Genomic DNA, 14538 nt, shown 5'->3' with positions numbered 1-14538 from the left:
AAGGTTAGCGTGTCCTGCCCCACCGGTGGCACCCGTCACAAACACATGCAAAGACAAAGGCAATTGTTCACTAGAAAAAAATATCGGAAAATATGCGTCAAATTTGGAACTGCCTCCACATGTATACCATAAAACGTTTTGAAAGCCTTACTGGGGCCTTGAATGTTGTAACCTTGATCAAACAACTGAGTAAGAGTCGAATGACATTCTTTAAAATCTTGGTAGAAAGAGCATGATCGATTGCATCTCAAAAGTTGTGAAATGTAAACACCAAAGGCTGGAACTACTGGAATACTGCTCGATATGAAGAGAATGTTGACTGTTGGAAAGTTGAAGACATCCCTCTTATCATACAGTCTTATGGAGAGTGTTTTGTCACTCTGAATCTTTATATGAAACAGATGAGGCGGTTTCACCGGTCTCCTTTATTTCCAGTTCAGATGGGTAAATCAGTGGAAGGGAATTGACTCTTTGATTGTCATTGTACGATATCAGATCATCAATATACCTGAAGCTTAAGTTAAACTTATTGGCCTAATTACCTTCTTTTGACTTGGCTAATCTGAACAGAAGTTATCCTCATTATCCTTTATGTTTTACATATGCGCTTACTAATGCAATTCGTATGGATAATCAGGCACTCTCTGTTAACAGGTATATTTACAGAGATGTCAGCTGAGAAGTTACCTGTTGAGGTATTTTTAACAGACGCCATCGAAGGAGGCTTAACTGCCGAAGTCCCCATAGCTACAAGCAACCCTTTCCGCCCAACAGTATATGCAACAGAAAACTTTTTGGAGAAACTGTCTAACCGACTTCAAAATGGTTTGAACTGCTCTCATTATCTTTAGGTTGCTGACGTCATATTCTTACATAATAACACAATGATATATTCAACATGAGTGATGGAGCATACCTTACCTTTTCCGAAAATAACTTTGCCCCCTAAATATAACATTGTTGCTACTCTTATGGTAAGAATATATATATTGCCAGAAATGAGGAAAAGAACTTCTTCTGAAATCTTTGGTATGTTAAATATGCTTTACATCACTGGATATCCTGTCTACATGGTTTGTCATTTTTATTTGTACTAGCAGTATAAAATCAATTTTACATGCTTCTTCACAATTGTTCAAGTAATGCACATACAAGTACAATACTTCAAGGTCACATTCTAGGTGACATCATTTAACCTTTGGATTCATTATAATTTAGGGGGACACATTTATAAATGTAGGTGGTTGTTTAAGTAAAAAGACTAATTTTCACATCTAGCTGTGTTCTGTTTATGTCGTTTTTCATAAAATGTAGTTTGCATGTTGTTCAATTAGGATTAACATGTGATACATATGTTTTAGATGTCCATATACTCCCAGTGGGTGCAGTAAGAAGATGGAACAATGAAATGCAAATCCTTCTTGGCAGCTCAAAGATTGGATTGGTATATATGGCAACATCTCTTGCAGAGTCGTTAGATTTGCAACTGAAAGACACAAACATTGACGGAGTTGCATTTGATGCATGCGTTATCGCATGTGATCATCCAGTTCAAATTTTTACCTTTGTTAGAAGCGTGTCAAAAGACAAATATGATACCTTGATTCAAAGAAATGACCAGTTGTCCAAAGGTGTCCTGTATTCTTTAAGGGAATTTACTAATGAAAAATTCAACATTTTGAATGGTGTACTTGATCTTGATGATTTGAGAGACAGTGCAGGTTTTGAAGACAAAAGGTACAAAATGTTCGAGAAACGTAGCCTTTATGTTAATCCTAGATCTCTTCAGATGAACCCTAGCAAATGCAGACATTTATGCAAAGCCTTCTTTGTGACAGCAGCTGTAGATCACACATCTACATCATCAGACAAAATAGTTCTGCTGAAGTGGGATGACTACCAGCTTCTTGAAAAACACCTTGATGAACCGCTGGTAATTGTGAATAACGCATCCAAAGAAAGAGCAATTACTCTGATGAAGGAAGTCGCCAGAAGGTTATCAAGATCAGGGAAAACAGTGCTGAGAATGAAAACACTAAGGTGAGAGTTTTATCAAACAGAGGATATTTGGTTGGTAATACGTCAAATTGTGTGCATCTGTTGAAATAGCCAAAGACAATATTGCGTGAAGACATGTTTAATGAACAAAAGTCCGTTTTCATGTGACACACAATGCCAACAAACAACATGTGACCAACTAATCAGCTAGATCAACAGTCAAAATAACAGCATTTGATCAAAAGTGAAATGTCAAATAATCACGAAAACAAATTCATTGAAATAAAAATGTCAGTGTTGCGTATGTGATCCACGTGATCCGATCACGGCCTGGTACCATCGTCTCATGGCCACCAATAAGTATCTGGCTGGTATCCAAAGGGAAGATTGTTCTACTCTTCAGTAAGAGCTTTGCCGAGTTCATGTAGAGTTGACGGAAGGACAGGGCGTCGTGAGAGGGCAGTCTGCAGCTCATTCCACATATAAGTATGATTGGGTTGAGTTCTGGTTACCGGGCTGACCATCCATGCAGACAAAAGTCCCCTGCTCTAAGAAGGCATCAGCGATGAGGATGAAGTCCGGTCTGATTGCACCAAGATACAGTCTCAAGAACACATCAAGAATATCATCCCTGCAGCACAGAGTCTGTCACCAAGCCCCGATGTAGGACATGGAGATCAGTTGTTCTAGCTCTACTGATCTCACGACGATCTGTGATGTCTAGACAGTATCACGCTACATCAATGAAAAGTAGTGGAGCCCAGTCCTGGTCTATGGTTGCAATCAGAAGAAACCAGTCTCCCGGCTGTTGGAACGCTGTCGACCACCTGCAGGATGCTGGGGGCGTTTTTTTTTGCAGTATTTCAGAAACATCATGGCGGGGGACACCACAAATGGGGAATGTGGGGAATCGATCCGGGGCCTATGGCGTGGTGAGCCAACGCTTTAACCACCAGGCTACCCATCCGCCCTGCAAGTCGCTGGGAAACTGATCCAAACATTTCCTATCGATTCCATGCCCTTCTGATCACACTTTGGCTGACACAAAATATGTTTGCAACGTGACGTTGTCTTTTCTGCCTAATTCTGCAGTTGGGGTAATATACACCTGCCACTATCTGTTAATGAATGATAAACACTTGCTCGTGATTTGGTCAGAATCGTATAATGTTATGACCGTGGAAAGGGTTCTGTCCCTTTTATTGTAATTTACAGATTAAAATAAATAAATGCAGGGAAGAGGGTTTGGGTGATCCTGGCACTGTCAGTGATCATGAGCTCAGGGCCCTTACCCCTTTTACACGCAGCCCAGACAGTGAACGGGACTTCTCCCAGGAAGTGCTGTCATATTAATAACTACTAGTAGTAGTTGTTCTTGTAAAATGCTACTGTCACTGTAGTAAGGTAAACATTTAATACGCATAAGTGGAGACATACTGTGTATATCTGAAAGCATTAACTAGATATCTCAATTGAGTGAAATAACACAAGAACTACTTTCAGTTTGCCCCAATGGTTTTCAGAGAAATACCAAATAAGAATCCATAAGAAAACGATCATCTAAATATATGTAACATCTGTGTTGTTTTGTTGAATAACATGTTTATCTCATCTCACGACCTGAAAAAGGGTATAGTTTTACTCGTGGCTACTAATTAAACTATCAATGGGTCAGGTCACTCGATGAGATAACACTGTTATTGACAAAAAGACAACTATCCACTATTTACTATTCGTAAAGTTTTGATATATACCTTACATCTATATAAGCTAACTCACCCACCCCAATCCCAAAGAAAACTGCACTCGCTTCATAAAATTGGTATGACACGGGAGCTCGTTTAGCAATCTCTACATCTCTTCATTTTCTCTATTTGACTGTAAAATGAAGGCATACCATACAGTGATTGTTGAGCATTATATTACACAATTCATCAGCATATTTGTTTTTGCTTCTATGTATTTTCTTATTGTTATATACTTTTCAGAGAAGAGACCATCCCGCACAAGACCGAGCTTGCTACACCCGATGTAGGTGACTGTCTTGAAGATGATGCCTTCCACTATGTGTCTGATTCGTGTGCATCTTATCAGCTACCAATCATCAAAGGCAAATGTTGGTTGTTCAAAGGTAAATCAAATGGTTTTTGAATATGTTATTATAAACCAGCACACACCTGGGTTGACAAATATTCCATTGGTGTAAGCTCATTTTCATCAGCTGAATTGTGTATACCGACATGACTGAATATTTTACTGAACAGATTTGATCGAAAAGTGATATCACGGAAAGTTTGGTGGGGGGTGGTGGGTCAGTCTTTTTTTCTTAACTGTTCTTATTAAGTTCTAATTAAATGCGTTGTTCTCCAACATTGTCATAACATACTTGCGATAACTGATGAAACCCAGAGTGATATATAGGATAACATATGTGGATAGTAAATAGAACAATTTCAATCACTTTTGAAGCACAGCTACATGTATTCAATTTATTCCAAATCCTAAGACCTGCACATCTATACTACTTCTTAGGTTATCATTGTTCCCTCTCTTGTAGGTAATCCTGCTGAGCATCTGTGTGGAGTCTGCTCCTTGGAAATGTCTGTCGATTGTGAAAAACTTGGACGGGTGCTTGTTAACAGGAAGTTATTGCCAGAAAAGATACTGACTGGTACATTTGATTGGAAGTGTCTCTGGCGTTATGTCAATTTCGCTGAAGAACTGAGATCGGAATTCATAGACAGCATCAAAATATATTCAAAAGACATAGCCAGGAAGCTTATATCTGACCATGCCACTATCTTTCATTGTACTTGTAAGACGTTTCAGACACCTAGCGCTGTTCCTACATGTACTTTGTTCAGGTCAGAAAACATTCAAAACACAACTATTCCATCATCACCTCATCGTACAGACCTACAACATCTATATCCCGATTTGCCGATTTTCTGCGGCAGGCAACCTTCATCAGATTCTGGTTGTTACGGTTCAGATCGAAGTGTCAGTCCGGTCGGGTCAGTCACGTCAGTCAGATCCTGACATTGTAAAGTTTACTGAGTCAGAAAACACAGCTATTTCATCATCACCTCATCCTACTGACCCAAGACAACCAGAGGAGATTCCTTCGACGGAAAAGTTGCCTTCATTAGTCGGAAGTGTAGATACAAATGTCAGGACCAGAAACTGGTTAAAACTCCATTCAGAAAATGATGACTATGACACAGATCCTTCATAAGATTATTCTGTCGACAGTTCACTGTCTGATCTTGACAGTATACAGTTTACTGAATGATACAAGTGATTCTAGATTAGACGTACATGCAAGTACGCGTGGTTTTTGCATCCTGCTATGTTGATGTAACCTGATGTCTCATTTGGTTAATTTGACGGACCTTATGAAGACACCCTTATTGCACATCATGATAACAATAAATCAGTTATAGAAACAATATAACAAAGACTGATTTTGCGTAATATGCTCCTTTCGTATCACTATTTCTTCATACTGCTTCGCAACTTTTGCAAGAACCAGGAGAAGCACACCTATGTGTGACTTTCGGCATGTTGATAGATACATTGTAATGTCAATAACAATTTAAGAACAATTTAGGGACGCCTATTGCCCACATATCACCGCAATCAGTGGGGCCAAAAGCAGGAAAAACACTTACACACACACACACACACACACACACACACACACAAATTTCTTTTTTGAATATGTTTTATTCTTTTGCAATAGTCTTACTTGTATCGTATAGTAATTGTATTTTGGTATTGTATTCAAATGAAATTGTAATGTGTAGATTTAAGTTTAGACATGTTTGACAACACTGTCATGGTTTTGCACACTGTCGTGGTTTCCAGCTGTCTAAATGCTGATTCATATACATACTTGAAATCATGAAGGTGCATTTGAGTTGAACTTGAACGTTACATCTCGCTACAATCGATTCTGCATGTATGAAACGTTGTCCACAATTTTTTCATCTCTAGAAGCTTATTTTCAAATTGATACATTATTAAAGATACAAGCTAAGACAACTATATTAAGAAAGCAGGTTTTGTTTCTGCTTTAGTCATGTTTTCACTGTGTATGTACTAACGTGATCTTTGATATGTGTATATTATAGTTTTATTATATGGGCTTTTTCATTTTGGCCTGATATGGGATCAAGCTCTCTCATATGATCGAAGCAACGCCGAATTCCAGTATGACAAACCTAGGACTTGTTCTTGTCGAATATGAAAGTACTCATATTATGACATTTGTATTGATCAACAGTCTGTTCCTATTTCTCCGCCTAATCAATTGTCTGCTTGCTTGAACGTGCTTTTCTCTATTGATTAAAACATGTGAATAAATGTAAGATTTTAAGTTTATTTTTAGTTTTAATGTGAGTGCACATGATTACAACAGTGCTGTCAATGATCGCATGACTCTGTTTGCTTTCAATCACAGCCACCAGTGTAAATATTATAGATTCTACTGAGTGAGTGATTTCGGTTTAACGTGGATTTGAATAGTAGTTCAGTTAATCACGACGTGTCAGCTTGATATGTCACAAAGTTCAGAAACTTCACCGTATTTCATAACGCCCGAGTGCAAGGATGAGTTACTGTCGCCTAAACGTGTGTTCCAACGATGTTTGTCGTTTTTTTTCAGATCACGGGGCACAAGAAAAGTTAGTACTGTGATACTTGTAATGCGGGCATCACTTCATTCCGAAACATATGCACTATCAGAATGAAGTATTTAATAAAATCACCTTTAGCTCCTACTTATAGACACAACATCATTTTATCGAACGATGACATAAGACATAATAAAAATAATAATAATAATAATAATAATAATAATAATAATAATAATAATATCGATTTTAAAATTAAATAGAACATGTTTTTGACAAAATATGCTATGTACATAATAATGTTTAATAATTAATCATATACAAAACCGTTACCTAAATTCGTGGATAACCTTGATTCGTGGATCGCGGTAATTATCGTGATATCTCGTAAATTAAGTCTCGTATGACGTCACACAGCGGTACTTTTGATGTACACACACTGCCACGCCTTGCTGACAAAAATGTTCTGAATCGCTGCATTACATGTAAGTACAGAAAAACCAAATGTCCAACACTGAGGTAAATAGCCCTAGATGACTAATACCAAATTTCATATTTACAAAACACCAAATAAAATATATACCGTAATCACCACCCTTCTCACCTCTCGTCGTCTGCTTGTCTAGATGTCAATAAACATAAGTCACGTGCCTTGAGGTGCTGCTGTCTGTTAAAATTATAAATCTATGGAAACATTTTCGGGCCATCTCGTACAGCTTTTTTTTTCATTTTCATAGGGTTCACCGACGCCTTCACGACAGGGATACAAATGTATTCGCCTACAGCTTTGACTAAAATTTATGTAGTTATAATAAGTTTTCACATTTTCAAATTATGTTGAATTCCGAAATTATGAAAGAGGTGTGTTTTGTTTCAGTGTGGTCAAAGGGTTTATTTTTTAGAAGAAATATATATTAACTTAATGCATTACAGTTGTATACCAATCACCGCACGCTTTGAGTTTGCTAAGTAATTATGTTATACAACACAAGAAAGTCGGAAAATCACAATGCCCCCTACCTACTGCTTCAACAACTGAAAGTCGATCACAGTGGCCTGAGTTAGTCAATAGATGTCAAGGTACCTTTTACATTCTTAATTACGAATATTTGCATAGTCGTTTATGCAAGGGTTTTGGTGTACGGTTCTTGGCCGGAAGTAACAACTCGGTAACCTGTGGTATTAATACGTTTTGCTTTGATCACGGTATCAAAGAAGCATCACAACGTGCCAGGTAGTTACGTTTTACCATGACGAGTCAGCATGTTGTGTGTGGAAAGCCGGAAGTGATGCAGGTCTAAGACGTTTATCACTTTAGAGAAACCCACGACCACGGTTACAGTTCAAGCACTCCAAAACTCATTAAACCCAAAACCCGAATTAACCTTAGGGACAATATTAAACCCCCAAAACAACACATCCAACTTCAAAGCCCTAGGCAAATACTTTATCCAAACAGATTTAATCATCCGTATTTAAAATAAAAAATCAAAACCACCAATAAGCTAACCAAAATATAAAACCTAAGCTCATACTCAAACCACACAGTAAGTAAGTCAAACCACACCTACCCTAGGACTCCATTATTTATACACAGCTTTCACATATTTTGAATATTTTGTTAAACAATAGACAAACGAAACAAAACAAAAAACGTTTATTACGATATATAAATTAACGATTTAATTAAATCTTGAAGAAGTTATTCACACACTGTCTTGTCTTTCATTTCAGGACGCTCCATTGTTTATCCTTATAATATGAGTGAGTGAGTTTGGTTTAACGCCGCTTTTAACAGTTTTCCAATTATATCGCGGCGTGTCAGCTTGATGTGGGAGGGAAGCCCGAAGTGATGCAGGTCTTAGACGTTTACCACTTCGGTGACACCCACGAGCATGGGTATGGTGCTGACAAACCTAGAAACATAATCGGGCCGAATCGGGATTCGAACACACAATGATAGGTTTCTGGCGTGCCCAAGGGACGCAATATGCACAGCGAATCGCGGCGCCTTAGACGACTGGGCCACACGTGCATCCGTTTGACAAAGGAACGTCACACAATTACTTAACATCTTGAAAAAAAATAACAGGTGAGCTGAAACGTGGTTTAACGTCGCGTCGAAGACTTATATTCCGACGTACATGCTCGTGTGCGTGCGTGCGTGCGTGCGTGCGTGCGTGCGTGTGTGCGTATGTGTGTGTGTGTGTGTGTGAACGGATAAATGTTCTGGAAGGACAAAGTAGAAAGCAGTATCACATATTCCTGCTGCAGTATGTCACGAACCACGTTATCTATGCGGGTATGTCAATCACTGGATTGTCTTGTCCAGATTCGATTATTTTCAGACCGCACCTGGAATAATGCTGAGTGCGGCGTTAAACATCAAAAGACAAAAACCATCATAAAGGCAGCCAATCTGGTAGACCACCGTTATACAGGATCGCCCCAAACAGACCCTTCAGCTTCCCATTGATTGGACAGTGTGTTTCCCCTCCACTGTCCAAGTGTGAGGGTCCATGATGTTGCATCGCCTCTTCATATATTTCTGAAGTAAGAGTATGTTTTTTGAGATACAGAGCATCTACCCCTCTTCCCCCATCCCTCCATCGCAGTATTCATCTACTTCATGTAGCAGCTGCCGTAAATATTCGGCAATATGAATATTTATTTGAAAATCAGGATTTGTTATTTATTGTTTATTTGTTTATTGTTTAACGGCATATTCAATAACATTCCAGCTATATGACGACGTCCTGAAAGTAACAGTGTGAGTTTGGTTTTACGCCGCTTTTAGCAATATTCCAGCAATATCACGGCGGGGGACACCAGGGCTTCACACATTGTACCCATGTCGGGAATCGAACCCGAGTCTTCGGCGTGACGAGCGAACGCTTTAACCACTAGGCTACCCGACCGCCCTGAAAGTAACGGACTGGCGCATACAAATCTGCCGGGGTTAGTCACTAAGCCTGACTATCCGATCCCTTTTTGTCGCCTCACTCAAACAGAACACGTTTGCTGGGAACCACTTGAACCGGAAATCCACATAACGTCGTTTATGTTTCTAGGTTTGTCAGCACCATACCCGTGCTCGTGGGTTTCACCGAAGTGGTAAACGTCTGAGACCTGCATCACTTGGGGCTTTCCTCCCACATTAAGCTGACACGCCGTGATATAACTGGAATACTGTTAAAAGCAGCGTTAAACCCAACTCACACACACACACACATAACGTCGTTCACAGGGTAAAGAAGGAACGATAAGAACATCGATGCTGATTACATGTGCACAAAGTCAAGTCTTAAAAGAAACATCAAAATGGGGGCGGTCGGGTAGCCTAGTGGTTAAAGCATTCGCTCGTCTCGCCGATGACGAGGGTTCGATCCCCAACATGGGAGCAATGTGTGAAGCCCATTTCTGGTGTCCCCCGCCGTGATATTGCTGGAAAACTGCTAAAAGCCGCGTAAAACCAAACTCACTCACCCACATCAAAATGTTAACCTATTTCACCCAACATGCACCAACATGACACGCCACTGGGATTTGGGGTAGGAATACATAGGCCCTTATTCCTATGCTTGTCTGACTAAAAAGCATCGCGGTGTCATAATGAGTGACTTGGTTGACTGTGTGACATTGAGCCCAAAGCCATGAATCGTTGTTCATGTGCCTGTTTTACCTGGCCATACTCGATTATATCTTGGCCACGTGATATGGCGTGCACAACTATTTGCACATTGCTCACACCTTTATACTAGCTGTAATGTGTGTGTCTATTTCAAGCCACGCTGTCTACCCCGGCCTACACTGACTATTGATTACAGATTCTGTACACCGCAAACGTTCCAGGAAATCTAAACTAGGTTATTGATATAATACTGACAATTACAACCCTGCAGAATATGACGTAACAAAATACAGCGGCATTGTTATCATACCAATGTAGCATATGGCGCATTCTCACGCACACACTGGCTATTGATCTTGTCCAGTAAGCCTGATGTTTGTCTGATGACATAAACAGCAACAACTCACAGACAATGATCGGCCCGTTAGACGTGTACAACTAGTAGTCCTTATATTATTTAATTAAACCCGCTCATTTTAGACGTTGTAGACATAAAACACATATTCACCACCTGCAGCAAATGTAAACAACAACAGCTAAAATTATACAACTCTCTCCCACCCAAATACAACAACAATATTACAATGCTATTCAAACCCGACAATCCACCAGCAACTTACCTACAAATAGCCACCTTTCTTAAGGACACCAACTTAATAGAAAAAATTTAAACCCTCCCAAACAAACACAGCTAGTAACTCTAACATAAACAGCAAAACTCTAGATTCGGATCGGGATCGAAATTCTCAGCGCGGGCTGTCTTCTACGACGTCCGCGCCTCAAAATTCTATAGCATATTGTCCACAGTGACGTCCACACACTCAACCCACAGCGCGGATTGTCTACTCCGACGTCCGCGCTACAAACCCACATATCCATTCATAGTATCTTTATAGCCGTTTAACCAGCCATCCACCCATAGCCGACAACAACAAGCCCACTACCATTCACGCTGACACACAGCCTTGCCCCCACCACCCACCCCCCGCGCTAGGCCCCTGCTTTTAATTAAGGTTACCTACACATAACCATTACTTCCCCCCCCCCCCCCCCCCCCCCCTATAAATTTAATTTATTCTTATTATTAGTAGTTATACATCAGCTTAACTGATTACTTCTATCACTCTACCTATCCTAGTTATCATACCCCAAATAAACCTGGCTAATGTAGAACTTTTTATCCCTCCTCGGCTCTCTATGGCCACTAAAACCTCAACCTCTCTTCTCATTACTTTATCCCCCTTCACTTACAGTTTTTTGGGCTAGACGTTTATACTTATTCCCATTATTTTATATTTTATAAGAACCGTCTGCCCCGAGTGCGAAATAGCCAGAGGCTGAAGCGCTCGTAAAATCTCCAAATATCTCTCTCTTAGACGTTGTTGACGGCGCACCCAGCAGTATTCCAGTAGTATTCCAGCAGTATTCCAGCTGTTGTACGGCGACCTGTACATAAGCGAGTCTGTACCAGACAATCCACCGACTCCCTCAGTGGACTACAAGCCCTCAAAAATAAAAACACTAAAAACCGCCCCAAACTAATAAATCAAATACTCAATAGCTCAAACAACTTAACTAAGGTAGGTAAACATCCCCGCCCATGTAGGAGTCTTTGGAAATGAAAAGGCAGATAAAGCAGCAAAATTATCCCTTAAACTCCCAGAAATAAGCTTAAACTTACCCAGCTCAAAATCAGATTCAAAAGTGTCACTAAACAAAAAATCAACAAAAAATGGCAAAATATACACCAAAACTCAAATAGCCAAATCAGGAAAGTACTAAAAAGAAACTAAATAAACCAAAAATACTACACCGATCCAAAAAAGTCGACAGAATAATTTCTAAACTACAAACAGGCCTCACCAAACTAAATAATCACCGTAAAATAGCTAATCTACTCACAACAGGAAACTGCCCACATTGCAAACAACAAGAAACACCAGAACACGTACTCATTCACTGCACACACTACCAAACACACCGAACAACACTACAGACCACCCTAAATCTTAAAACCGGACTTACACTAGAATCAATCCTAAATCCATAAAATAAATTAGAAAAATTCAAAGCCTTAGGCATATACCTAATAAAATCAGGACTAATTAGTCGCATTTAAACCCCACATAAAATATTAAAACCAAAACTACCTTATCTAACAACCACCCAACACACACAGCTCCCTTAGTTCGTCCCCAACCCACTCTTGGCATTCTTTCCAAATCTCAAAATTACTATATAAGCAACCCCTAAAGCCCCCCTCCTGGGTTGCACAAACTCACTTTTCCCCTTTTTTGGAAACACATTAAATGGCCTGGCCGGGCCCGTGTGCGACATACGCTTGCAGTCGGAAAGCGCACGTTAAATCTCCAATATAAGTAAGTAAGTAAGAAAGACAATCCAGTGACTGGTATTATAATCAACATCCCACGGCGTCGGGAAGGATAACAGGTCACCTAGCCTGACCACCCGATCCGTTTGCGGCGTTAAACAACAAACAAACAAAACGATTGATACCAGTGCCGAGCCCTCACGCTGTTGGCTAGAAAAAAAAACAATGTGAAAACGTGAAGTGGATTGTTCGTTTAAATTACCATTCCTTTTGTGGTTAAACCAGTTATATTAATAGATCCATTCGATAACAGAGCCGAGTTGTAAAGATTATTCCCTCGTTCGAAAAACATGTTTAAATATGCAGTGGGAATTCTGCCAAGTACAAACACCCATGCTATTGTCAACGCGCATGGTGACGGGAAATTAGCTCTTGGGGGAATAAAGGACAACATCGACATCACTGTCCCAGAACGCTTTATGCACAACATGTCAATAATAAACAGCAATTGCACAATGAGCGGAATACCTGCTCTGACAACACAAACTCAGCGATGAGCGGACCTTCCAGCTCAGGTATACACGAGGTGAGCGGAGCTCCAGCTCACCTCAGGACGTTTCCTACGAGCGGCAAATCCTGCTCGAGATCGTCCCTACACCAGCACTTACTTACTTTGGAGATTTAACGTACGCTTTCCGACTGATGCGTATTTCGCACACGGGCCTGGCCAGGCCATTTAATGTGTTTCCGAAAGGGGCGAAAGTGGTTGTGTGCAACCCAAGAGGGGGCTTTAGGGGCTGCTTATATAGAATTTGGGAATTTTGAGATTTGGAATAGATGCCGATGGGATTGGGGAGTAGAACTAAGGGAACTGGGTATGGTGGATGTTTGTTTGTTTATGTAATTTTGAGTTGGTAGATTATAGTGTTTTTAGATGCGTTTTATTAGTTCCGTTTTGATTAAGAATACGCCTAAGGCCTTGAAGTTTTCTAGTTTATTTTGTTGGTTTAGTATTGCTTCTAGAGTGAGAGCCTTGTTTAGATTGAGAGTGGTTTGTAATGCGGTTCGATGTGTTAGGTGGTGTGTGCAGTAATTAACGGGAAGTGATATAGTCGCCCAGGTTGGCTGACAGTCAATATACAATGAAATGGTGGTGAGGATTAACAATGGGGATTAGCGCCTAAAACGTAATGACAACTAAGTTATGGAGACATGGCTACAGGGTAATTAGCCTTTGGAATGTACTTCAGACAATGGTAGTCTTAATCAGTCGCTATGACACAATCTCTTTGTTCTTCTTTGAACCGTCTCTGTGGTGAGCGTCGCCCGGAGAGCAGAACCTCGGTAGTTCCAGCCACTGGAAGTATCATACTAAAGGACTCGTCTACCGTCACTCATGTAAAGAAAGACAAATAATGTGCTAATTTAAGTTAGTGATGGAATGGAGATACAAACGTCGCTTTAGATACGAAGCTACGACGGCAAGGATGGTCCAACCTATCTATCAGAGGACAAATATATAGGATACACTGGAAATAAAAAATGTGTCGGGAAATGATATAGAAGGACACTGAACCATAGTTTGGGGCAATACTATTCCATGTCATATCATATGTGAAGAATAAATACCCGAAGGCCCTTGACTTATTCACCACTTGGAATAAGAATAAAACCCACTTGGATGCAAATATTAACCTTACAATTATATCTCCCATTGTGTATTCTTCTCTGTGACAGTAAATAAAGCCACAGGTTGATCTGGCGTTAACCAAAGTAAAGAAATCGAATATAAATCAGTTAATTTATAATCTAGAACATACTGAGTAAAGAAGCACACGTAGAACTTACAAATCCATAGATACAGACGGATCCAAGAATGGTGGAGCATTAGATCCAAAACAATATCATCAAGAGTACTAAAAGCAGAATCAAACAGCTCTCAA

The 14538-nt window shown here is 39.9% G+C and overlaps 1 protein-coding gene across 1 annotated transcript; it reads left to right on the top strand.

The window, feature by feature from the left end:
- Positions 1 to 668: 668 nt before the first annotated feature.
- Positions 669 to 6306, top strand: LOC139454860 (uncharacterized). The gene is made up of 5 exons (XM_071236478.1): positions 669 to 825; positions 1362 to 2040; positions 3987 to 4129; positions 4556 to 4669; positions 6284 to 6306. Exons 1-5 carry the CDS (start codon positions 669 to 671, stop codon positions 6304 to 6306), a joined length of 1116 nt encoding a protein of 371 aa, XP_071092579.1.
- The last annotated feature ends 8232 nt before the right edge of the window (positions 6307 to 14538 follow it).

The sequence above is a fragment of the Haliotis cracherodii genome, unplaced genomic scaffold (assembly GCF_022045235.1).
Source record: "Haliotis cracherodii isolate W230 unplaced genomic scaffold, xgHalCrac1.p SCAF_11, whole genome shotgun sequence".
NCBI classification, from domain to species: domain Eukaryota; kingdom Metazoa; phylum Mollusca; class Gastropoda; order Lepetellida; family Haliotidae; genus Haliotis; species Haliotis cracherodii.
The sequence above is the reverse complement of the archived record's forward strand: the minus strand, read 5'-3'. Positions and strand labels throughout refer to the sequence as shown.

Bases quoted from the DNA above. Each gene is read 5' to 3' on its own strand.
- LOC139454860 (XM_071236478.1), top strand. From the start codon at position 669: ATGTCAGCTGAGAAGTTACCTGTTGAGGTATTTTTAACAGACGCCATC. The intron at 826-1,361 runs GTTTGAACTGCT...CATATGTTTTAG, and splicing joins GTCTAACCGACTTCAAAATG to ATGTCCATATACTCCCAGTG. The intron at 4,130-4,555 runs GTAAATCAAATG...CCTCTCTTGTAG, and splicing joins CAAATGTTGGTTGTTCAAAG to GTAATCCTGCTGAGCATCTG.